The sequence below is a fragment of the Lipotes vexillifer genome, unplaced genomic scaffold, assembly GCF_000442215.2.
Source record: "Lipotes vexillifer unplaced genomic scaffold, Lipotes_vexillifer_v1.1 scaffold185, whole genome shotgun sequence".
NCBI lineage: Eukaryota > Metazoa > Chordata > Mammalia > Artiodactyla > Lipotidae > Lipotes > Lipotes vexillifer.
The window spans coordinates 1,448,825-1,476,233 of record NW_006794406.1 but is presented as its reverse complement, the minus strand read 5'-3'; the positions used below and the strand labels follow the sequence as shown (position 1 = coordinate 1,476,233).

General features: G+C 39.8%; 1 protein-coding gene across 5 annotated transcripts in view; it reads right to left on the bottom strand.

Moving 5' to 3' along the window:
• Positions 1-27,409, bottom strand: part of KLHL32 (kelch like family member 32) — a 235,811-nt gene that overhangs the window by 34,200 nt on the left and 174,202 nt on the right. For 4 of the 5 annotated variants that reach the window (XM_007467190.1, XM_007467191.1, XM_007467193.1 and 1 more), the window contains one exon: positions 21,046-21,772. The exons of the other annotated variant lie outside the window; for it this stretch is intronic. In XM_007467190.1, the coding sequence (XP_007467252.1) occupies positions 21,046-21,772 (727 nt within the window). The remainder of the gene's footprint in view (positions 1-21,045; positions 21,773-27,409) is intronic. 5 annotated transcript variants of the gene reach the window in all.

Here is a 27,409-nt window from a genome sequence, read left to right as displayed (position 1 = left end):
GATCAGGGAGAAGATAAGGATGCCCACTCTTGCCAGTGTTATTTAACACAGTATTAGAAATCCTACCACTAGCAATGAGAGAGAGGGAGAGAGAGAGAGGAGGCATTCATATTGGAAAGGAATAGGTAAAACTGTCACTATTTGCAGATGACACGATACTTATATACAGAAAATCTTAAAGGCTGCAACCAAAAGACTATTAGAACTAATAAATGACTTCAGTAAATTTGCAGGATACAAAATTCACATACATAAATCTTCTGCATCTATGTACACTAATAACAAACTATCAGAAAAAGAAATAAAGAAAATCCCATTTTCAACTGCATCAAAAAGAATAAAATACTTAGGAATAAATTTAACCAAGGAGGAAAACACCTGTACTTCTGATAACTATAAGATACTGATGAAAGAAAATGAAGATAACACAAATAAATGGAAAGACATACCATACTTACTCATGGATAAGAAGAATTAATATTGTTAAAATGTCCATACTACCCAAAGCAATCTACAAATTCAATGCAGTCCCTATCAAAATACCAATGGCGACTCCCTCCTGTGAGAGCACCAGAATCACAACTAACTGCTGAACAATCATCGACAGGAAGACACTGGAACTCACCAAAAAAGATACCCCACATCCAAAGACAAAGGAGAAGCTGCAGTGAGACAGTAGGAGGGGCATAATCACAATAATATCAAATCCCTTAAATGCTGGGTGGGTGACTCACACACTGGAGAACACTTATACCACAGAAGTCCACCCACTGGAGTGAAGGTTCTGAGCCCCATATCAGGCTTCCCAACCTGGGGGTCCAGGAATGGGAGGAGGAATTGCAAGAGAATCAGACTTTGAAGGCTAGTGGGATTTGATTGCAGGACTAAGACAGGACTGCGGGAAACAAAGACTCCACTCTTGGAGGGCACACACAAAGTAGTGTGTGCATCAGGACCCAGGGAAAGGAGCAGTGACCCCACAGGAGACTGAACCAGACCTACCTGCTAGTTTTGGAGGTTCTCCTGCAGAGGCAGGGAGTGGCTGTGTCTGACCGTGGGGACAAGGACACTGGCAGCAGAAGTTCTGGGAAGTACTCCTTGGCATGAGCCCTCGCAGATTCCACCATTAGCCCCAACAAGGATCTGGGCAGTCTCCAGTGCTGGGTCAGCTCAGGCCAAACAACCAGGAAGGAGGGAAGCCAGTCCCACCCATCAGCAAACAAGCAGATTAAAGTTTTACTGAGCTCTGCCCACCAGAGCAACAGCCAGCTCTACCCCCGACCAGTCTCTCCCATCAGGAAGCTTGCACAAGCCTCTTAGATAGCCTCATCCACCAGAGAGCAGACAGCAGAAGCAAGACGAACTACAATTCTGCAGCCTGGGGAAGGAAAACCACATTCACAGAAAGATAGACAAAATGAAAAGGCAGAGGGCTATGTACCAGATAAAGGAACAAGATAAAACCCCAGAAAAACAACTAACTAAATGAAGTGGAGATAGGCAACCTTCCAGAAAAAGAATTCAGAATAATGACAGTGAAGTGATTCAGGACCTAGGAAAAAGAACGGAGGCAAAGATCGTGAAGATGCAAGAAATGTTTAACAAAGACCTAGAAGAATTAAAGAACAAACACCTAGAAGAACTAAAGAACAAACAAACGGAGATGAACAAAACAATAACTGAAATGAAAAATACACTAGAAGGAATCAATAGCAGAATAACTGAGGCAGAAGAACGGATAAGTGACCTGGAAGACAGAATGGTGGAATTCACTGCCACGAAACAGAATAAAGAAAAAAGAATGAAACGAAATGAAGACAGCCTAAGAGACCTGTGGGACAACATTAAACACAACATTTGCATTATAGGGGTCCCAGAGGAGAAGAGAGAGAGAAAGGACCCGAGAAAATATTTGAAGAGATTATAGTCGAAAACTTCCCTAACATGAGAAAGGAAGTAGCCACCCAAGTCCAGGAAGCACAGAGAGTCCCAGGCAGGATAAACCCACGGAGAAACATGCTGAGACACACAGTAATCAAACTGACAAAAATTAAAGACAAAGAAAAATTACTGAAAGCAACAAGGGAAAAATGAAAATAATATACAAGGGAACTCCCATAAGGTTAACATCTGATTTCTCAGGAGAAACTCTACAAGCCAGAAGGCAGTTGCATGATATACTTAAAGTGATGAAAGGGAAGAACCTACAACCAAGATTACCCTACCCGGCAAGGATCGCATTCAGATTCAAGAGAGAAATCAAAAGCTTTCCAGACAAGCAAAAGCCAAGAGAATTCAGCACCAAACCAGCTCTACAACAAACGCTAAAGGAATTTCTCTAAGTGGGTAACACAAGAGAAGAAAAGGACCTACAAAAACAAACCCAAAACAATTAAGAAAATGGTAAAAGGAACATACATATCGATAATTACCTTAAATGTGAATGGATTAAATGCTCCAGCCAAAAGACACAGGCTCACTGAATGGATACCAAAACAAGGCCCATATATATGCTGTCTACAAGAGACCCACTTCAGACCTAGGGACACCTACAGACTGAAAGTGAGGGGATGGAAAAGGATATTCCATGCAAATGGAAATCAAAAGAGAGCTGGAGTAGCAATACTCATATCACATAAAATAGACTTTAAAATAAAGAATGTTACAAGAGACAAGGAAGGACACTACATAATGATCAAGCGATCAATCCAAGAAGAAGATATAACAATTATAAATATATATGCACACAACATAGGAGCACCTCAATACATAAGGCAACTGCTAACAGCTATAAAAGAGGAAACTGACAGTAACTCAGTCATAGTGGGGGACTTTAACACCTCACTTACACCAATGGACAGATCATCCAGACAGAAAATTAATAAGGAAACACAAGCTTTAAATGACACAATACACCAGATAGATCTAATTGACATTTATAAGACATTCCATCCAAAAACAGCAGATTACACTATCTTCTCAAGTGCACATGGAACATTCTCCATGATAGATTACATCTTGGGTCACAAATCAAGCCTTGGTAAATTTAAGAAAACTGAGATCATATCAAGCATCTTCTCGGACCACAACCCTATGAGGTTAGAAATCAATTACAGGGAAAAAAACCATAAAAGCACAAACACATGGAGTCTAAACAATACGTTACTAAGTAACTAAGAGATCACTGAAGAAATCAAAGAGGAAATCAAAAAATAACTAGAGACAAATTATGATGAAAACAGGATGATCCAAAACCTATGGGATGCAGCAAAAGCAGTTCTAAGAGTGAAGTTTATAGCAATACAAGCCTACCTCAAGAAACAAGAAAAATCTCAAATAAACAATCTAACCTTACAACACCCAAAGGAACTAGAGAAAGAAGAACAAACAAAACTCAAAATTACTAGAAGGAAAGAAATCATAAAGATCAGAGCAGAAATAAATGAAATAGAAACAAAGAAAACAATAGCAAAGGTCAAAAAAACTAAAAGCTGGTTCTTTAAGAAGATAAACAAAATTGATAAACCTTTAGCCAACTCATCAATAAAAAGAGGGAGAGGACTCAAATCAATAAAATTAGAATGAAAAAGGAGCAGTTACAATGGACACCGCAGAAATACAAAGCATCCCATGACACTACTACAAGCAACTCTGTGCCAATAAAATGGACAACCTGGAAGAAACAGACAAATTCTTAGAAAGGCATAACCTTCCAAGACTGAACCAGGAAGAAGTAGAAAATATGAACAGACCAATCACAACTAATGAAATTGAAACTGTGATTAAAGATCTTCCAACAAACAAAAGTCCAGGACCAGATGGCTTCATAGGTGAATTCTATCAAACATTTAGAGAAGAGCTAACACCCATCCTTCTCAAACTCTTCCAAAAATTTTCAGAGGAAGGAACACTCCTCTGCAAACTCATTCTATGAGGCCACCATCACCCTGATACTAAAACCAGACAAAGATACTAAAAAAAAAGAAAATTACAGACCAATATCACTGATGAATATGGATGCAAATATCCTCAATAAAATACTAGCAAACAGAATCCAACAACACAGTAAAAGGATCATACACCATGATCAAGTGGGATTTATCCCAGGGATACAAGGATTCTTCAATATATGCAAATCAATCAATGTGATACACCATATCAGAAACTGAAGAATAAAAACAATATGATCATCTCAATAGATGCAGAGAAAAGCTTTTGACAAAATTCAACACCCATTTGTGATTAAAAAAACTCTACAGAAAGTGGGCATAGAGGGAACCTACCTCAACATAATAAAGGCCATATATGACAAACCCACAGCAAACATCACTCTCAGTGGTGAAAAACTGAAAGCATTTCCTCTAAGATCAAGACAAGGCTGTCCACTCTCGCCACTGTTATTCAACATAGTTTTGGAAGTCCTAGCCATGGCAATCAGAGAAGAAAAACAAATAAAAGGAATACAAATTGGAAAAGAAGAAGTAAAACTGTCACTATTTGCAGATGACATGATACTGTACATAGAGAATCCTAAAGATGCCACCAGAAAACTACTAGAGCTAATCAATGAATTTGGTAAAGTTGCAGGATACAAAATTAATGCACAGAAATCTCTTGCATTCCTAAACACTAAAAACAAAAGATCAGAAAGTGAAATTAAGAAAACAATCCCATTCACCACTGCAAGAAAAAGAATAAAATACCTAGGAATAAACCCTCCTAAGGAGGTAAAAGACCTGTACTCAGAAAACTATAAGACACTGATGAAGGAAATCAAAAATGACACAAACAGATGGAGAGATATACCATGTTTTTGGATTGGAAGAATCAATATTGTGAAAATAACTATACTACCCAAAGCAATCTACAGATTCAATGCAATCCCTATCAAATTACCAGTGGCATTTTTTACAGAAGTAGAACAAAAAATCTTAAAATTTGTATGGAGACACATAAGACCCTGAATAGCCAAAGCAGTCTTTTGTTTTTTTAATAAATTTATTTATTTATTTATTTTTGGCTGCGTTGGGTCTTTGTTTCTGTGCACAGGCTCTTCTCTAGTTGTGGCGAGTGGGGGGGGGGCTACTCTTCATTGCGGTGCACAGGTTTCTCATTGCGGTGGCTTCTCTTGTTGTGGAGCTTGCAGCTCTGAGTGTGCAGTCTTCAGTAGTTGGGGCTCGTGGGCTCCAGAGTGCAGGCTCAGTAGTTGTGGTACACAGGCTTAGTTGCTCCATGGCATGTGGGATATTTCCAGACCAGGGCTCGAACCCATGTCCCTTGCATTGGCAGGCAGATTCTCAACCACTGCACCATCAGGGAAGCCCATCCAAAGCAGTCTTGAGGAAAAAAAATGGAGCTGGAGGAATCAGACTCCCTGACTTCAGACCATACTACAAAGCTACAGTAATCAAGACAATATGGTACTTGCAAGAAAACAGAAATATAGATCAATGGAACAGAATAGAAAACCCAGAGATAAACCCACGCACCTATGGTCAACTAATCTATGAAAAAGGAGGCAAGGATATACAATGGAGAAAAGAAAGTCTCTTCAATAAGTGGTGCTGGGAAAACTGGACAGCTACATATAAAAGAAAGAAATGAGAACACTCCCTAACACTGTACACAAAAATGAACTCAAAATGGATTAGAGACCTAAATGTAAGACCAGACACTATAAAACTCTTAGAGGAAAACATATGCAGAACACTCTTTGACATAAATCACATCAAGATCTTTTTTGATCCACCTCCTAAAGTAATGGAAATACAAACAAAAATAAACAAATGGGACCTAATGAAACTTAAAAGCTTTTGCAAAGCAAAGGAAACTACAAACAAGACTAAAAGACAACCCTCAGAATGAGAGAAAATATTTGCAAATGATTCAAAGGACAACGGATTAATCTCCAAAATATATAAACAGCTCATGCAGCTCAATATTAAAAAAACAAATAATCCAATCAAAAAATGGGCAGAAGACCTAAACAGACATTTTTCTAAAGAAGACATACAGATGGCCAAGAAGCACATGAAAGGCTGCTCAGCATCACTAATTATTAGGGAAATGCAGATCAAAATCACAATAAGGTATCACCTCACACTGGTTAAAATAGGCATCATCAGAAAATCTACAAACAACAAATGGTGGAGAGGGTGTGGAGAAAAGGGAACCCTCTTGCACTTTTGGTGGGAATGTAAATTGATACAGTCACTGTGGAGAACAGTATGGAGGTTCCTTAAAAAACTAAAAATAGAATTACTATATGACCCAGCAATCCCACTACTGGGCATATACCCAGAGAAAAGCATAATTCAAAAAGACACATGCACCCCAGTGTTCACTGCAGCACTATTTACAATAGCCAGGTCATGGAAGCAACCTAAATGCCCTTCAACAGACGAATGGATAAATAAGATGTGGTACATATATACAATGGGATATTACTCAGCCATAAAAAGGAACATAACTGGGTCATTTGTAGAGATGTGGATAGATCTAGAAACTGTCATACAGAGTGAAGTAAGTCAGAAAGAGAAAAACAAATATCGCATATTAACGCATATATGTGGAACCTAGGAAAATGGTACAGATGAACCAGTTTGCAGGACAGAAACACTGACACAGAGGTAGAGAACAAACGTATAGACACCAAGGGGGGAAAGTGGTGGCGGGGGTGGTGGGGGTGGTGTGATGAATTGGGAGATTGGGATTGACATGTATACACTAATATGTATAAAATGGATAACTAATAAGGACCTGCTGTATAAAAAAATCAATAAAATTCAAAAATTCAAAAGAAAGAAAAAGAAACAAAATACCAATGGCAGTTTTTATAGAACTGGAATAAATAATCCTAAAATTTGTAACAAACCACAAAAGACCCCAAATAGCCAAAGCAATCTTAAGAAAGAAGAACAAAGCTGGAGGTATCACACTCCCTAGTTTCAAACTGTACTACACAGCTATAGATATCAAAACTGTATGGCACTGGCATAAAAACAGACACATAGATCAATGGAACAAAATAGAGAGCCCAGAAAGAAAGCCATGCTTCTTTTGTCAGTGAATCTATCAAAAAGAAGCTAGAAATATACTTTGGGTAAAACACAGTCTCATTGATAAACGGTGTTGGTAAAATTGGACAGGTACCTGCAAAAGAACGAAACTAGACCACTTTCTTACACCATACACAAAAGTAAACGCAAAGTGGGTTAAAGGCTTAAATGTAAGACCTGAAACCATAAAAACTCCTAGAAGAAAACATAGGCAATACACTCTTTGATATCACTCTTAGCAATTTTTTTTTGCAGTACGCGGGCCTCTCACTGTTGTGGCCTCTCCCGTTGAGGAGCACAGGCTCCGGACACGCAGGCTCAGTGGCCATGGCTCACGGGCCCAGCTGCTCCGTGGCATGTGGGATCCTCCCGGACCGGGGCATGAACCCGTGTCCCCTGCATCGGCAGGTGGACTCTCAACCACTGCGCCACCAGGGAAGCCCTTAGCAATATTTTTGAATTTCCCTCTTCAGTCAACGTAAACAGAAGCAAAAAAAACAAATGGGACTATATCAAACTAAAAAGCTTTTTCACAGTAAGGGAAATCATCAACAAAACAAAAAGGCAGCCTCCTGAATGGAAGAAGATATTTGCAAATGATATCTCCCATAAGGGGTTAATATTCAAAATATATAAATAACTCACACAACTTAATATCAAAAAATAGACAATCTGATTGAAAAATGAGCAGATGACCTGAACAGATATTTTTCTAAAGAAGAAATACAGATGGCCAACAGACACATGAAAAGATGCTCAACATCACTAATCAACAGGGAAATGAATCGAAACCACCTCACACATGTCAAAATGGCTATTACCAAAAAGACAAGAAATAACAAGTGTTGTCAAGGATGTAGAAAAAGGGGACTTTTGTGCACTGTTGGTGGGAATTTAGGTTGTTGCAGCCACTATGGAGAACAGTATGGAAACTCCTCAATAAATTAAAAACAGAACTACCTTATCATCCAGCAATTCCGTTTCTGGGTATTTATCCAAAGAAAATGAAAACACTAATTCAAAAAGACATATGCACCCCTATGTTTATGTTCATTGCAGCATTATTTACAATAGCCAACATATGGAAGAAACCTAAGTGTCCACTGATGGATGAATGAATAAGGAAGATGTGATATATGTAATGGAATATTACTCAGCCATAAAAAAGAATGAAATCCTTATATTTGTGACAACACAGTTGGATCTAGAGGGTATTATGCTAAGGAAAATAGTCAGACCAAGAAAGACAAATACTGTATGATTTCACTTATATGTAGAATCTAAAAAACAAATCAAACGAACAAACAAAACAAAACAAACAGATTCATAGATACAGAGAACTGGTGGTCAACCTAGGGGAAAGGGGTGAAGGATTGGGTGAAATAGGTGAAGGGGATTAAGAGGTACAAAATTCCAGTTATAAAATAAATAAGTCATGGGGATGTAATGCACAGTATAGGGAATACAGCCAACAATACAGCAATAACTTTGTATGGTGACAGACGGTTACTAAACTTACCATGGTGCTCATGGTAATGTATATAAATGTTGAATCAATATGTTGTAAAACCTGAAATTACCATAGTATTAAATGTCACATGTACTTCAACTAGAAAATTAAAATAAAAAAATTAAAAATAACTTTAAAATGTGTACTATTATAATATTGACCAAGGTGGCCTTAACATTCCTCTCAGCTTAACTGAACTTTAGACAGGCTTCTTCCTGTCTCTGGCCCCTGACCTCCCTTTACTTACAGCATTTATTTTTTTAAAACTTGCAATTTCTTTCTCTCTGCCTCTTTGAGATATAAAGCATTTAAGAAGCTTCTTGCAAGTTTTACAACCCAGGAATATCTTCCTCAAAGACCTGGGAGCCATGCCATTGAGATGTTATCATCAAGGAAGAGAATGCTCCTATCTCCCAGTTTCTGTGGAGGCTAGGAGCCTAACTCTGATGGGTACAAATCAGCAAACACAAATGGCCTAACCACAGAGAAAAACATTTACAAACTTAGGGTAACTGTGCTCAACGCATCACATTGATCAACCTTCTTCCAAAAGCACTTCAGTATCTTTCTACCAGCTCACCCCAGTGCTTAAAAACCCTACTGTTTTTCAGAGGAGTTGATTTCAAACTGCATTCTGGTCTCTCTCCCCTAGTGCAATAGTCTTGAATAAAGTCTTCTTTGTCTGTTTAACTGTGCCCACTATAATTTTTGCTTTGGCAGTTCAAATACTTTGAGTGGGTCACTACTATCAACTCCATGGCCAGAAGTCAAGTCAACCAGACCCTGAAGAATTAGTGCATCAACTTAACTAAAGTGTGATAATCAGTCAGTACTAATGGATACATAAAGGAGAGGGAATCTGTCCAGGCCAATCATTACTCTCTCATTCAATACCAGTAAGGAGAGTATATCTTTCGTGTAACTGACCATAGCTATTATTAACTGGAAGGCTTTTTTTTTTTTTTTAAAGTTCTCTCTGAAGCTTGCAACCACTTTCAAGATCAAGGAAAGTTTTGTCTGCAGAAGAAACCCACAAAGAACAGAGAGAAATGAGCTTCCTGCCCTCAAATAAAGTCTTCTCTGGATTTCTCACTAAATGTCTCATTTTTAAAGATGAAATCAAAGAAAAGGATAATACACTTAAGAAAGCTGAGGCTGAAATGCCTACATAGAGTCAAAATGTATGTCAAAATAAATACAGAGGTATGTTTGCTTCCCCCGCAACCTTCTTGTTTTTAAATCTAATTAAAAATGGAATGTCCAATAATTCTTTCTTAGCACAACTATGGAAAAATAATCAAATCTATTGAAACCTCACAAGTTTTCAGGGCGAAAATGACTGCCAAGTGCTTTTGATCTGGGCCATAACCACCAGATTAATGTCCAGCTCGCCTATAATCATTTCTCCAAATGAGAGGGAAAAGAGGTGAACTCCCCCATTATTTCAAAACTTTCTCTACTTGTTTTAGAAATATGGGACAGAATTAATATCTACTGCAATAAACTATCTGTTTATGACACTATTTGAAGATATTTACACTACAATATGTATCAGACTCTGCCCATTACAGATTAAATGTATAATCAATGGATTAGAATGCAGCTATCGCATCCTTTCTCCCAAGCACGGCACACCATTTATCTTCATGCTTTTCAGAATTACTATGTACTGTCTTCCACAGATGCATTTATAATACAGTTTTTTTTTCCCCCTTAATCTGCACTCAGTAATTAGATTCCTTACCCTTACATACAAATTTTCACTCACATGACAATATTTAGAAATGAGATATTGGGTTACTAGTTGGGGGTAAAAATAAAAGTCCTAGTTAGTTATTTGGTTGATTACTTCTAGAATGTTAAACCGCAGGAGGTGCCTAAAAAACCGAGTGCTGTAACTTTTGCCAAGTCAGGATTGCAAGGGAAAACCTTAAGAATTGGTTCTATTGCTTTCCCCCTTTGAAATAATTTACAAATGAGCATATAAATAAAAAAACATTTCTTCTCAGTACAAAAGATAAATTTTTAAAAAAGCATCCACGTTTGCAGCCCACACTTCTCTAGCAATGTTACCCATTTTCAGAGCTTTATCATTACATTCCCTTCACATAACACTCTTTACTTTTAGATTAATCTTCTGAAATGAGATGCTAAGGATTTGCATACAGATTTGACTATACAAAAATAGATATGGAATTAATAATAGTCTCTATATGTTTTAATTTATCCTAGACTGGAGTACCCTTGCCTGCAGCAGTATTCCTGGCTTTGAAAGTCATCAAGCTGATTTGTCTGCTCTGGGTTATGATGCCACATGCTGCTATACTGCCCCCTGCAATCAAAGCACTTGAGAAGACAGATTCCATGGCTTCCTCTATCGAGTATATTTTATAGATTGGCAGTTTTGATCTCCCTCCCCCACCCCAGGGGGGATAATCTGCATCTTAACAGCTTTCTATAGATACATCTGTCATTAAATATGCCATCTCATATCAGCATCCATTTTTAAAGCCAAGTTTTCCCTAACTTTGAAGTGCCACAGTCAAAGTTAAGACTTTTCAGCCAAAATTGAAAATGAACAATCCTGTCTTATACTTCTGAACTGTGACTTAAAGATATACGGCAGGTTCCCCCAAAGTCAAATAAGTCTTTAAAAACTGCCAGAAGGAATGAAAAGTTACCACCATGCTACCAGCAGGGAGAAATGCTTTCTATCATCAAGACAAGGGTAAAGCATTTTTCTTAAGCTTCCCTGTTCAACTCCCCACAAAACACTGTGACAAATGGATGAGTGCATGCCAGGGAGAAGATGACAGGTGACTGCAAAACAAACAACCTCTGTCTCCACTACTGAGAGGTCACCAACTCCTAAACTCGTGTTCAAAAGCAACAACTAGCCAATGCTGACAGTGTCCATAAAATAGTGTTTAGAAAATCAGCTCTCAATATTAGTTGGCCTGGGTAGGTCAAGTCTGGTGGCTCTGCTAATTTTTCTTTTTCTTTCAGGGATAGAAACACCTCTGTTGATAAATAGAGAGTCCTACACTAAACTCTTTAGTAGAAAAGAGTGGTACCTAATGCAGTGCTAGTACCCTTACTGGAACAGAGCAAGATGCAATGAACTGAACGTGTCCATGCTCTTAGGGAAGATGCTCCAGGCTGGAATTCTGTGAGCCAGCTCAGGATTGTGACAAACTATCTTGAGTTCTCTGCAGCTCTCTTGGAGGCCTGCAGTGCCAGCTTCACACTAGTCTAGGGGGTGCATTTCAGCAGAAGGTGTGCCGTCAGCCTCCACCCCCAGCTCCTTTATGACTCTATCCTTGGGGGAGCCACTTAACAGCCAAGTTCATGTCCTCACATGCAAAATGGAGACAGTGAGACCTCTCTCATAGGTTTCAGGTAAACAAGAGTACTCGGTAAAGAGGCCATCCATACGGGAAGTTTACTACAATGGTGTAGTAGTGGGGCTTCGCTGGTGGTGCAGCGGTTAAGAATCCACCTGCCAATGCAGGAGAGACGGGTTTGATCCCTGGCCCGGGAGGATCCCTCATGCCGCGGAGCAACAAATCCCATGCGCCACAACTACTGAACCTGTGCTCTAGAGCCCGCGAGCCACAGCTACTGAGCCCGCGTGCCACAACTACTAAAGCCCACGCTCCTAGAGCCTGTGCTCTGCAACAAGAGAAGCCACCGCAATGAGAAGACTGCACACCGCAACGAAGAGTAGCCCCTGCTCGCTGCAACTAGAGAAAGCCCGTGCGCAGCAACGAAGACCCAACGCAGGAAAAATAAATGAATAAATTTATTAAAAAAAAAATACTGTAGTAGTTTGTTTATAAAACTTTCTTGCTATTTTCACAAACGAGTATGTATGGAATATTGAAAAAATAAGTATGAAATAATAAATGAATGAATTTTGTAGTCTGAAATAGATTCCTTATAGTTCTTTTTGCTAATAACCACAATTACTGGCTGGTTTATAAAGTATCAAAGACTTTTTCCTTCTTTAATAGTTTAAGCATCTCCTCTGTAAATTTGCTCCAATTCTCAAAAGACTAAAAACTTTACACTCATAGTCTAATTATCAAAAGCAGTAGGTGTGAGTTCATATGAGTCATTTTTTAAGAGAGCCAAACTCATTAATATTCCTTGATAAAAGGGACACCATGAGAATATTTACAATGAATGCAAAAATAAACTTTTCATTATCTTGGGTTTTTTTTGTTTGTTTTTTTTTGTTTTGTTTTGTTTTTTTTTTTTGCGGTACACGGGCCTCTCACTGTTGTGGCCTCTCCCGCTGCGGAGCACAGGCTCCAGACACGCAGGCTCAGCGGCCATGGTTCACGGGCCTAGCTGCTCCGTGGCTCATTATCTATTTTTACATGATATTAGACCGTCCATATTTTGGGAGTGTTAATAATGCTCCATAAACAATTAAGGCCAAGAATCTTTCTACTAAATTAGCATCTTGAATAGAAGAATACTTAATCCGGGCATTAAATTAAAACTAGTATCCATATTATTTGTCACACTTGAGGAAACCACACAAATGGATGGGTTATTAATATATTCAAAATCCGCGAAGGAAGTCTCAAATTTACAAAATATCTATAAAGAAAAGGTTGATGCACTTGAAAATATAAATTATATTTATGTCACCTAGAGTGAACAAATATAAACTTGTAATCCAAAATATGTAAAGTATGCACCATGTGTTATTTTAAATAAGTGAACTAATAAATGATGGTAAAATCTACCACAATGCAGATGTCAGCTGACCTTTAAAATCTCAATAAAATTTGCTCTAACTCCAATTCTTCATTCTGTAGAAAGTTGAAATCCTGCCTCCAAAGATTTCTGCACGCTCCTAGCAGGGTTAAGTTCTCGAGGTCACCTCTGCCTGTCTCTAGTGTCCCGGTTTTGCTGTGTTCTTGCTGGATCTTTTTCCTCTTTCCTGCCATCAACCAAATTCTTCAGCCATTCCCCATTTCCATAAAGTAGCTTTAATCTTCTCCTCTCCTCTTGGGAATAAAGAAAATGACATATTTCTCATATTCTTAGATAGAGCAATTCAGCTCACTCTTTTTTCTACCTTCTTTTTCTAGATTCATCTAGACAGACACAAATGGATCATATAAACAAAGACTGTAATCACCATGAGAGGAATTTTAGAGCCAATGGGTGTTTTTTTAACTACTTAAACTACCAATTTTAAAGGCCACTAGACTACTATATTTTAATATGCAATCCTTTCGGAAAACAATGTTCTCATCTAAACCAATGTACTTTAGAGTACCTCCTCCATATTATCACTGTTTCTGTATGCATTTTAATCTTTATTATTGTTTATGTTTTAGAAACTAAACTATAGAAACACACAAAGGAAGACATTATATAGCTCAGCTCTGTGCCCAAAGAAAGATGGTCAGTTAAACAATTAAAGACAATCAAATGATTCCTGATTCTACACAAATCTCCAGGTATGATTATTCTTCTATGTATCATTTACTTTCAGTCATGCCATTTGGAAGTTCTTTTTACAATGTAAGCACCTGTTTTGAGACCTTTGTTGTAACTGGTTTGTGAGGTTTCGTGGAAAAAGTATGGTTTTCAAACACCAGAGACACAGAGATCAAATTCCAGCTTTGTCAAATACTTGCTGTGTGATCCAGAAAAATCATTTCACCTCTTTAAGCCTCATCTCTTGAGGAGCAGTGTGAGGGGAAACCAAGTGCTACTTTGGAATAAAGGGAAGTCAGTTTACGATGAAAGCTTTGATAATTATTTTGGAGAATGTAGGTGATCCGAGTGCTTTCTTCAAACCACTGAGCTCTTTTAAAAGGATTGTAGAATGGTTCATTTCTGTTTGGCTTCCATTTCAGTACAATACTGTAATGGTTTTGTTTTCATCTCTTTCAGATGGAGAGTAGTAAAGGCTGGGGCAGAAGTGAAAACAGAGAAGGAAAAGTAACTGCTGTGGCCGGCTGGTTGCTGGGATCTGAAGCAACAAAGATTTCACTCTTAGTGGAATTCCAGTCCACTAGGAAGTTTTAAGTGGAATGTCAATCTATGAAGCCCGAACCCTCTCCCAGGGGCAACAAACAGACCGTCTCCGGCACCCGCTCCCATAACACGACACACTTATTTCTCCCTCAAGCAAACCTTAAGCCCTTGACCCTCACCTAACTGGGATCCCAGCATGCTGAACTCTTCCAGTAGGATTCTCCGGGCTCTTCCCAGCCTAAAAACCTTCCATCGTGAGTGAATCCAAGGATTTTCCCTCTCCAGTTCTCTGCTGAGCACCACGAAAAAACAGAACAGAAATTTGCAAACTGGGATACCATAATTTCGTGGTTTCCAACTTAGTGTGGGCTCTGACACAATTTTTTTAAACATGTCAGTTCCCTCTGTTTTCTCTCAGCAGCTCCTCAGGCCCTCTACCTGGTCCTGACACGGCACGATCTCCACAGACAACCCTGCCCCTCCCTTGACTCCATGGCAAGGACCCTCTGCAGGTCCCTGCCCCCCCTCTCTGAGCTTACCTGGGTCCACATCCAGCATTGCCTCGTGCCCTGGAGCTGAAGGGGTCTCTCCTCTTCCTGTCCAAGACTGAACCCCTCCCAAACTCCCTCTGGCCTCTTCGGGACCCTGTGTCTGTGGTCAATATTGTTGTGCCCCAGACTTATCCCCATTCCTGGTACCTAGGAGCTACTCTCAGCATTTACCAACCAGAGGACGCCCCTACTCCCTTCACTTCAAATTCACTCTCTCCTTCCCCTTAGCTATAGATGTGCTTAATGCGCTCACATCCTCAAAAAAAGTTCCGTCCTTTGACCCTGGATTTCCTCCTTAGCTACTCTCTCTTCTCTCAGCCAAACTTCCTTCTTTTTCTTTCCTTCCATCTTTCCTCCTTTTTTCTTCCTAAAGCCAAAATGTTATTTATTAATTTATAATGAAAAATACGGGAACTTCCCTGGCGGTCCAGTGATTAAGACTCTGCGCTCCCAACGCAGGGGGCGCGGATTCGATCCCTGGTCGGGGAACTAAGATCCCACATGCCGTGCGGCGTGGCCAGGAAGTTAATGAATGAATTAATTTTTGAAAAAGAAAAAGAAAAATATGGCTGTCACCCGGACTGAAGAATGTGTGTACCTAGAAACAGCACAGTCTCTCCCTGTCGGCCAGAGCACAATAATCGGAAAGTTGCGGGGTAAGCTCAGGTTCAAGGAGCCAAGTTTAGATGAAACCCCAGCTTTGTGCAAAGGTGGCCTATGTACCTGCAGCTGTTACTTCCTCAGTCTCCACCCACACCTTCAACCACTGCATTCTAGCTTCCACCTTCTTCCGCTCTCCGGAAACCGCTTTCACTGAAATTACCAAGCAGTCCCTGACTGAAACTGCAGAGGAGGCATTCTGGACTTAAGATGTCCCCACAGTACTGGACACGTCTCACGCACCCTTCGGCTTTGGCTTTAGTTTCTACACCACGCCTCCTCCTCTGGCCTTGCCCATCGCACATTCTCAGCTCCTTCCTTAGCTCCCCCTCCTCTGCACCCTCCTGGCTAGTGTTTCCCCACCTTCTGCCCCTTTGCACACCACCTCTGGCCCCTCTGTGTCCTCATACTCTCATCGCACCTGATTTGCTGCCAGAAACTCCTCATGTCCATTTGTTCTGAGAAACAGGAGGCAAGGTTCTATCTCTGAGTTTGAGGAGAGTGAGGGCATTACAGCTGGTGAACGAGAGTGGGTGAGACCCTAGTGGCAGGATGTAGAGAGGGTTTGGGGGCTGAGTGCCAAGCCCCCTGTCAGCTGGCCTCCTCCCACTGGACTCAGCTACCCGGGTACAGGCACAAAGGGGACCATCGGGTTTGCCCAACAGTGTGTGCCTGCCAGAGGGCAAGAGAGTTATTGAAACGGCTGCACCATGAAGCTCAAGCCTGAGCACAGGGAGGAGTAAATGGGCAAGTGGGAAGCAGCCAATGGACCTGAAGCCAAGGGAGGCTGAAGGTGCCAGAAACTTCTGTGAAGCCTCTCGTGCCCCCCGCACTGATTACTTCCTGCTTCACACTACTTCTGTACCTTGTAAAGCTGTCTATCATCACCCACACACACCACACACTTTACTGTAACCATCCATTTAAAAACTGTGAGCCCGGACTTCCCTGGTGGCACAGTGGTTAAGAATCTGCCTGCCAATGCAGGGGACACGGGTTCAAGCCCTGGTCCGGGAAGATCCCACATGTTGTGGAGCAACTAAGCCCGTGCGCCACAACTACTGAGCCTGCGCTCTAGAGCCCACGTGCCACAACTACTGAGCCCGCGAGCCACAACTACTGAAGCCTGCATGCCTAGAGCCCGTGCTCCGCAGCAAGATAAGCCACCGCAACAAGAAGCCCACGCACCGTGACGAAGAGTAGCCCCTGCTAGCCGCAACTAGAGAAAGTCCACGTGCAGCAACGAAGACCCAACACAGCCATAAATAAATAAATAAATAAATTTATTAAAAAAAAAAACAAAAAAAAAACTATAAGCCCCAGTGTGGGACCTGTCTTTGTGGCTCCCGCACTAGACTGGAACAAGACTCAGGGAGGTGAGGAAAGTTGCTCAGCATCTCCTGGTTGGTCAAAGTGGAGCCAATTTCACACTTGCATGTGCCCTCAACCTGTGACCTCAGAGCACCACAGTCAGCCTCTGCCATGCCCCCATTAGTTCCTAATATGTTGTATACAATTTTTTAAGATGTATACAATTTTTTAAGATTTGTACAGTAAAGTTACAGCTATGGCATTTTTAAAATGTTAATGATGCTTTATACTGTTCTAATTGTAAAGTCCCTTTAGTAGGTTTGAATAAATTAAAGTTACTTAAAATGGGGCAACACAAACTTCATCTAAATTTAACCAAGATGAAAATAAATATATCTTCTAGGGAGTTAAAGAAGCCCTAACAAATGTTCTTTCATTAGTGAAATACCTGAAAACCTCTTTTTTTTGCGGTACGCGGGCCTCTCACTGTTGTGGCCTCTCCCGTTGCAGAGCACAGGCTCCGGACGCGCAGGCTCAGCGGCCATGGCTCACGGGCCCAGCCGCTCCGCGGCATGTGGGATCCTCCCGGACCAGGTCACGAACCCGTGTCCCCTGCATCGGCAGGCGGACTCTCAACCCCTGTGCCACCAGGGAAGCCCCTGAAAAACTCTTTGATTGTCAGCTCCTAGAGGGCAGGAAGTGTGTTTGCTGAATTATTCTTATTTATCTATGAACCAGCACTGACTTTAATAAAGATGTAGCATTCACCAAGAGAATCAAGAAAACACTAAGTGCCACTTTTGAGGAAATGCAGTACCATTTGTCTTATTATTGCAGTTTTAAAGCACTGATTTTGTAGTTAGCTTCCCATTATCATGCTGCCATTTGACAAAAATGAAAAGGTAAGTTATTCTGCAAGATGAGCTCAGGATTCATTTTCACTCACAAAAAAAGGATCTTTTTAGTAGTTCACAAACAATATCTTACAATGGAGAGCATACCTTTTAAAGCACAACGGCAGGATATTTAATGCTTATTTTACTTCAGTATAGTGAATTTCAAGTAGAAACGATGTGGAGCATTTGTGAATTGGGTCACGATGTCAAATGCTAGAGGAGCCTGTAAAATCTGACTATCTCTAACATCTTAAATTACATGCTAATGGGCATATCTATACAGCCTAGTTTTCTGAATTCATCTTTGCCTGTCTCCTTTTTAAAACCACGGACAGGTTTCCAGGTATCCTGACCCTAAAATGAACAGAGAGGGGGAGAGGGTATATATAGAGAGGGAGCACACTGGAAATATCGAGTCCCTAAAGAAACATTCATTTTGTGTTCTGTGGAACAGAAATAAGCTCCCAAAATCCACATCCTATAATCCTTACTACCTTCACCTCAGGCAAAGCTTACAAAATACCAGAAGGATGCCAATGACCCAATCCCCCATCAATTAAACTGGAAATATTTAATTATTTGGTAAAGAATAAGGAATAGCCTCAAACATTTTCATTTGCTCCAAAAAAAATCAGGGTAACACTTCTAAATCAGAGATAGTCAGGGTGAAATATACCTGTCTTTTTTTTTTTAAGGAGCCCATAGCAACCCCTCCCTATCCCTGGTTAGATTCACAATTGATTTATTGTAAGCTGAGCCTGAGGAAAGAGGCAGACGACTGAAGGTATTAGAAATGCCACTGGTGATTTCCTCTTCTTTCCAATTAAAGGCATTGTACTGTACACAGGGAAGTGAGTTTTTCATCTCAAGTACACAGTAGGGAGAAACAAACCTGAGAAAATTGTGATTGTTTTCATTAAGTATGGTTAACACAGGCAGCATATATTAGTGCAAAATAAGAACAAAGGAAATGTATTTCCTTTCATAGTAGGGGAAAAACAAAGTGATATAGCAGTATGGACTGTAATAACTTGATACATTTACTACAACGGAAAAGGAAACATACAGACCCATATGGAAAGAGAAGTCAGCTTGATACCAGGTTGATAGCTCTAGCCAGGCTAACATAAGTTTCAGTGCTTTCTTAAGGCCTCACTAAGGAAGGTATTAAGTAGTCGTATTTTGAAGACTATGCAAGGGAAACTCCAGCACTTTTTTTAAAAGCTAGTTTTATGGCCCCAAAATAAAAGTAAGTAAGGAATAATTATTAAACTAATTATGAGAAACATACAAAATTTAGAAAATGCAATGCAAAATTTAGGAGTGCAGTACCTTAGCAATATATGAAAACTAAATGAGTCAAAGGAAGGGATGTAAGTTGGAATGAAATATAAATTATACTGACTTCATAAATCCATCACTGTTTTGTTATCTAAGTCAAGTACAGATCTGTTCCTCCTAATAGCAAGGATTTATCTGCAGCCAAGTTTAAGGTTTCTTCAAGAAATCTAACAGGATACAGTCCTGGTGGCTTTTTTCTTAAATACTGAAATATATACTTAAAGAAAAAGGAATAAGTCACCAGATAAATGAGGTCTTTATCTAAATATATCTACATATACTAACATACACACTCATATCTAATGTGTATTTGGTATACAGGACCAGTAATTGTTGGATACACCTCATTTATCCTCTTTCTTGGTCCCAACCTTAACTTCATTCATTAATTATTGAGCACTTAAACCCAGACATGAGCTAGGTTTCTTCAATAAAAATCAGTGAATTGCCAATAATTGAGGCACTGCCCAGAGCAGCCAAGACTACAGCTGTATCCCTGGTTATTGAGGAGAGCAGAAGGAAACATGGGCAGAGTCCAGTGAATTTACTTTAAGTGCAAGGGGGAATTTTGTCAGAGCAGATGTTAAACTAGAGAAGATTATTCAAGGAAGCTTAGAAGTCTTCATAAGTATACTTAAAAGTGATTGTTTCTTCTGAGTACAAACATCTCAAAGTTACTCTTAGTAATTAAGTTGTTTGATTTTTCTATTCCTCTTTGTCCTTGACATAGAAATTCAGCGAGATCCATCTGGGTCACAAAATGAGTATCCTCCAGCGGAGAAAAGATGCAACTTTCTTCCCTAATAGGCAAACCTTTCAAAGGAGGACATTTGAGGACTTTCCAATAATAGGATTGGAAACACAAGGTGATAATGTGATGTCAATAACACATGCCTCACAGGCTCCTCTGTGCCAGTGAAAAGTCAGCCATGAGGGGTTGGAAGAAGCATGTGGGTGTGAGTGAAACAAGATTGGCAACGAGTAGATAACTGCTGAAGCTGGGTTATGGGCACATGGGATTCATACACTAGTCTCTCTCCTTTTTTCATAATCAAAAGGCTTCAAACAAAACCAAAGACAAAAACAAGTAAACTAAAATAATCAGAACCCCCAAATAATCAGGAAGAATGGGAGAGTAAATAGAAATAAAGGATTGGGATGGCATGAGTAACTACAATTCGCAGGTAACAGAAAAGCATTATTTTAGCCAATAACTTAAATCCCTTCCCTCAATGCGCAGCATGGCTCCTACCTGGATCTATTCCCATTGCCTTACTCATCCAAATGGATTAACTGGGCTTTTACTTCGCCTGCCCTGTCTTTGAAAGACTGGCTCCTAGTCAGGCAGCCCAGGGTGAAAGGAAAAGCCAAGGACCTGGATAAACCACAAGGTGTGCAATACAGTCCACGAATATCAAAAACAGACAATCTGAACAATAGAAGGTTTGGTAGAAAAAGAGATGTGATTGGCCATTCATTTCCATCTTGAAATTTTACTCCACTCATCACTCAGAAAGCCACAGAAAGGTCAATTACTCCCCTATACACTGCTCTCTATAGAACGGTGCTCAGCAAATGACTGTTAATTAGCTAAAATGGCATCCTTGGCCGAATCGTTCAGATACACATGGCCACCACTACCAAAGTTTGACTCGTCAATTTATGCCACAGTGAAAGTGTTTTGTAATAAATCCAACGTATGAGGCATGTTCTACCTGATATCCAAAGAAGACCATCAGCCACATAGCCAGCGTGACAGGAGAGGGACCGGTCAAAGGGTTGGACGAAAGTCCACTTGTTCTTCTTGGGGCAATATCGCTCAACAGTCGGCAGAACCTGGCGCAGTTCATTTCTGCCCCCAGCCGCATAGAGGTACTCATCCATGGCTCCCAGAACGAAATGCTCCCGGCAGTTTTTCATGGGTGCTATCTCTGCCCAGGAATTACTGCGGGGGTCATAGCGACAGGCAGTCCTCACGGCACACGTCCGGCCACTGGCGTGCTCGACTTCCCCTCCTGCTACAAACAGGAAGTCCCCCATGACTGCCACACAATGGTGGCTCCTTCCCACGGGCATGGGAGCCAGCTCACTCCAGTTGGCAATGGCAGCTATGAGGGCATTCTCCTGATCCACGGGATTGAAGTACCGAAGTTCCTTGACTTTACAGACCTCACGCTTCTTCCCACCGATGATGTACAGAGTATCTGACTGGAAGCGCGGTTTGGTCCTGCGAGTCTGCCACACGGGCTGTGCGTAGATGCTCTGGTGGTACTCCAAGGCCTCGTTGACAAGAGCTGTTGCGGTTTCACTTGCCTGGACGAGGGGGTGGGACAGGGCAACTGTATGGAGAGTGTCCACGTCCATCAGGCCAAAGCGGATGTACTGCAGGAGCTCATCCATGTACTGGTAATGGCAGCTGTGTTCCAGCCACCTCACAGCTAGCTGAAACAGAGGCAGGGAGGTGGAGAGAGCACGAAGGTAAGAAGAAGCCAAAGCAACGTGGCACAGAGGCCAGCTGCCATGTATTCCTTCAGACTCTTAATAACACTTTTATTTTTTCTTACAAACCATGGAACACTCAAACATTGTTATACCCAGTTGAGGGATTTTTTTTTCCCTTCCACATCAGCAGAGACACAAAAGAACTCAAAACACTGTTGGAGAGATTAGGAACAATGTTAAGCAACACGGACAAGACTTAAAGGATCACTTGAGGTAAACAACAGTTACTTTTCAAAGAATGAGAATAAGGTTGTGAAACAGCCTGTTCCCTTAGGTTTCATGCATAAGAGGCTTGGTTCGCCCCACCACCAGGATATGTCAACGGTGAGCCATGTCATCAGTTCAAGCAACATATGTCAACCTGTGAGTCAAGGTGCTGTATCAATATGAGTAATGTGAGAAAATATGTGATCATCTGAGACCACAGGGTGCACTTGAGAGAAAATCAATACGACACTAGTAGCAAGATTTAGAAAGAAAAAGGACATTTTCCCCCCCTGCAACTTTTGTAGGTATGTCAGTCAGGAAGCAAGAGAAGAAAAAGAAAGATTGCAACCTATCAATTTATTTTATTTTTTCTCAACTAGTTTTCATCTTGAAAACAGTTGTTTGTATGTGTAAGATATGGGCAATATGTTAGAGCCATTTTCATAAAAACAGGATACAGAGGAGATTATCTTTGTATTATGGACACAAGAGCAGAATGTAATCCTAAGCTTTTTGATTAGGTCTAGATCTCTTTCAAGAAGGAAAGGGGCAAGAACTTTCAGCTACAGACAAATAGAATTTCTTAAAACTAAAGCAGGTGCATTAAGTCATAAATAACAAAACTGAATAGTAGTTTAGAAAATAATATCAACAAAAATCCAATTCATGTTATGGAGCACCTGAAGTAATTTAATTAATTGACTTAAGTTTGGCAAAGCTTTCCACACATCAGCATAGAGAAGTATATCTAATATCTCCAGTCAACATATTTGACAGAATTTATTCTTAGCAGTACCTATATTAAACTAGATCTCCTAAGCAATATAAATGTGGACCTGAAGCAATTAACATAAAAAAAGTAAAGAAAATACTGAATAATTCTGCTGTGTTTTACTTGCTTTCTGACCAGTGGAATTGGGGTTCTGGGCTTTCTTTTTCAGCTGATTCATTGCACTGGGAAAAATGTCTACAGAGAAGACAGAAAGAAATGTAGTGCCCTCAGACCATTACTCCTTGACAAACGTGAGCTGGGTTTTCATCCTTGTAAAAAGGATCACTAAACCGTCTGAAGCATTAGATGATTTCAGGCTTTCAGAGTTTCTATATCCATTTGACAAATGGCTCTAAAAGGCAAGGCATATTTTGGGCATGTCTTTTTAGTTTTCCAGATGAAGAGAATGTAGCAAGTGAATTTGCTTTCAATATATACTGAATTGCATCTCTAAATGAATAATGAGCGAAGAGAAATGCAAAAAGAATGTCACTGGTTGCCAGGTAGCCTACGGATGCCATGGAGGCAGACACAATGTAGGGCAGATGAGTGACACTCTATGGCTGTTTTTCTAGAAACTAGTATTTTTTATTTAAATAAGATACTAACCTGATGAAAAAAAAATTACCTGTGTATGGTAACACAGTAATAATCAAAGATAGTGCAGAAGAAAAATGTCACTCATCAATCACCAAGTCTGTGCTGGAAGTGGAGAGTTTTCCCACAGGCAACATCCTGGTTTTTCTCCACCCTAATTTTAGAAGTTTCAAGAGATGGGTTCCACTTAGAATTCTACAACTTAATAAATGATTTTCCATTCTTTGCCCATAGAGCTTTCAAAAGTTTTCAGGGATAAAGTCATCCCACTCAAGGTTACTCCTTATGCACAAGGTAAAATTTTCTGAAACTTAATCTTTCACATTGCTCCTAATTTGAGTAATTCCAAATGGTACCGCTTTGTTTTGTAATGAATTTCTTAGCATCCTGATATCCTAATGTTTCTGCATCTTGCATATGGATACTACAGGAAAACAGCACTGGAGAAAGAGCAAATAAACATTCATGTCTCTATAGCCTCTTTTAATAGCACAGTGCTGCCCATTTAATTACTTTTCTCCTTCCTCATAAATCAGTTCTTCCTATGCGCTAATCAATCTTCTAGCCCATCTCTTAACACTCTCTGATTTACCTTTATCTTTCTAGCAAACAGTGTCACTTACTGTATGAAAGATATACAAGCCACAACTAGACTCTGCCTCTAAGAAAATTTCTAAGGAATCAAACTAGCAGTGGAACAGTGACCACTGTGACCTATCTCTGATTCATTTCTGGCTTTCTGTCTACTTATCACCCCTTACGTCACAATATCATGATGGTTTCCATGTTCAATTTCCCCAAATACTATGTATTACAAAATACTTTGTGAACACACATTTAATTTGCACTTTCTGGGATAATGTTTATCTTATTTATCGCCAGTATGTCTAACTTCTCACATTTTTCATATAATTTTCACACATTTATTATTTATAAATATTTTCAGACTACACAAGTCATTCATACTTGTTGGGTTTATCTTTTCTCCAGATCAAAGGTAAATATAATATACAATTCTGCCAACTTTGAACCAATCTCACCTGGATATAGTGTTATTTACAGATTTAAATCCAGTGCTTCTTAAACCTAACATGTGCATGAATTACCTGGTTTTTATGGGCAAAATGCAGATTTTGATTCAATAGGGAGCGGGAGGAGGACTGCAAGCCTGCATTTCTAACATCTCCCAGGTGATGCATACGCTGCTAGTCCATGGACCACGTTTTGAGTAGGAAGGTTTTAGACAGATTCCCATTTATGAGACTGTAAATTGCTGCTTTATAAGAGTAAACGAAGTCTGCTGTTTCAAATTTTAAAAGGCTTAAATTAAATGAAGTTTAAGTAGGATGCTTTAGTAAAGATATAGGGCATGTGTAGCTAATACCATAGGTAAGACAGCATATTTCCTTTGTAGTAAGATATGGGTAAGCTCTTACTATGGGTAGGACAGCATTTTTTTTTTTTTTTTTTTTTTTTTGCGGTACGCGGGCCTCTCACTGTTGTGGCCTCTCCTGTTGCGGAGCACAGGCTCTGGATGGGCAGGCTCAGCGGCCACGGCTCATGGGCCCAGCCGCTCCGCGGCATGTGGGATCTTCTTGGACCTGGGCACGAACCCGTGTCTCCTGCATCAGCAGGCGGACTCTCAACCACTGCGCCACCAGGGAAGCCCTATAGTGAAAGTTTTATCTCAGACTCTTTAGGTAACAAAGCCAGCAACAGTGGGAAAGAAATCAAGGATTCAGTTTGGGAGGGCAGATCAAAGAGTACTTAGGAAACAGGGCAATTAGGCAAGATGTTTCCTAAACCATCTGAAACACAGGAACTGTCATCTCCAAAGACTATAGGAGATCTCCCAAGCACACTACCTAACCCAGTCTAGTACATCTTACCCTGATGGAGAATTGTTCCTTCCTAAAAGGAGCACTGGCTACAGCTTATTCCAACGTCAACTCATCTCATCCTCAGATTCTTGATAAGAACAGTGTCTGGCACGTAGTAGGCTAAACATAATTGTTGCAGAATAGAAAATCCTTTATAACTATTCTTAGGCTATTTGTCATATTTCTCTTGAACCAACAACATCAGTTCCTTAATATATTTATTTATCTATCACAGTCTTCAATTTCCTATTTTATTATCTCATCTTTGTGGCTTTCCTATAAATCATTATAAGCTCACAAAACTCCCCACGGCAGCATGCAATGTACTGGACCTACTTATATAAGGCCCTTGTTTTACTCCCTCCATAACTGGTGCTGGTCACCTCTATTTGACATTCTTGGCAATTCAATGAATATCGTAATCTGTTAATCCCTCAAATATAAAGTATTAGGGCAAGAAGAAACTTTAGAGTACTTTTGGCTCAAGCTTCCCAATTTTACTAGTAGAAATAAAATCCAGACAAGCTATTGGACTTACTGCAAGTCATGCAGCTGATTAATGGAAAAGCTGGAACCAGAAATCCAGTTTTTAAGTTATAGAATGTGTTCTTCTATTATATCATATAATTATTATTACATATCATTATTATATCATATCATTATTTTTCCATCAATAATTATTTTAAGGTAGAATCCAAGCACTCAAAACCAAATGCACTCAAAACCAAACTTAATGCCCATATTGTCCATTTTCTAAATTAGAAAACTAAAGTCGGATTTTTAAAAATGTATACTTTGCTTCTAGATAGGTGACAATATTTTTCAATGAGTCTCATTTATGGATTACTTTTGCAGAAAAACCATGCATTTAATTGTATGGATTAAAGAGTTTGTAAGTAAAGAATAAGTCTTTAGGGGAAAGGCCTTCCTTTGAGTATTGAATTATTGTTTCACTTTTTATTGGAATATGTATTTTAACTCTAGGTTATTCCGTGTTAACTAAACCTGGCTCAAAAATATATGGACCGCAATGAAGAGTGGCCCCTGCTCACCGCAACTAGAGAAAGCCCTCGCACAGAAACGAAGACCCAACACAGCCAAAAATAAAATAAATAATAAATAAATAAAAATTTTAAAAATATATATATGGAAAATAATCTCTTCCTTTTAGTGTTCTCAGTGTATCCCCACTGATTGCTATTCTGTGAATAGAATATATAATATATAATACTAAATATAAAAGTATATAATTTTAAATTATGCAAGATTTTCTCTAATTCAATTAAAATATATAATCTGCTCATATTTATTTCAGAAATATGTCAATTATATGAACGAATGTTACATTACTAACATTATAAGCCCTCAAGTTATGATCCAAATTCCTTTACTGTTCTTGCTCAAACACACCCAGATAGAAGCTACTGCTTTAAAATCTACCTCTGCTTATATATGTCCATACGTCTGTGTACTACCCAACGTGACCCCAAAGCAATGCCAAAACAATAAGAAATTTTACACTCACATATTTCCTGGAAAATATATGAATTATGAAGTCATCTCAAATCCAAGAATACACATTAATGCACTCTTCCATAAAACTGCCTTTATATCTTGCAAACATATATTAAAAATGCCCTTTACAAAAGCAGTTCTCATCAGATGAGTGATCAAATGTCTTTAACTAACGCTGACAAAAGATAAAGCTCTTACAACACTGTTGAAAAGCAGTAACTATTTCTTTCTCTTGGTTCACAAGAATTCTTTTTCACTGAAGAGGATATTCTCATCACAGAATTCCTCAGCCAGAGCTGAATAATGAAGAACCGGTATTTTTGCCCACAGTCTGATTCTGCCCCCTTGGCCCGGGGCAGCTATAATTATTCTCCTATTTTAAAACCTGGTTGCAGACAGCTTTGCTGAAGGGGCAAACTGAGCCCCGCCTTTTGCAGGAGCCCATGCTGTGAAGGCACAAGTGTCTATATCCTTGCCAGTCCTGTCATCCCACTAAGATAAGCCAGGGCACCAGTCTCCCCTCAGTGCCCAAAAGGCAGCACAAATTCCACGGTTCTGCAAATTCAGAAAGGAACAAAGGAAGGGCACAGGAACAAATAAGCAACC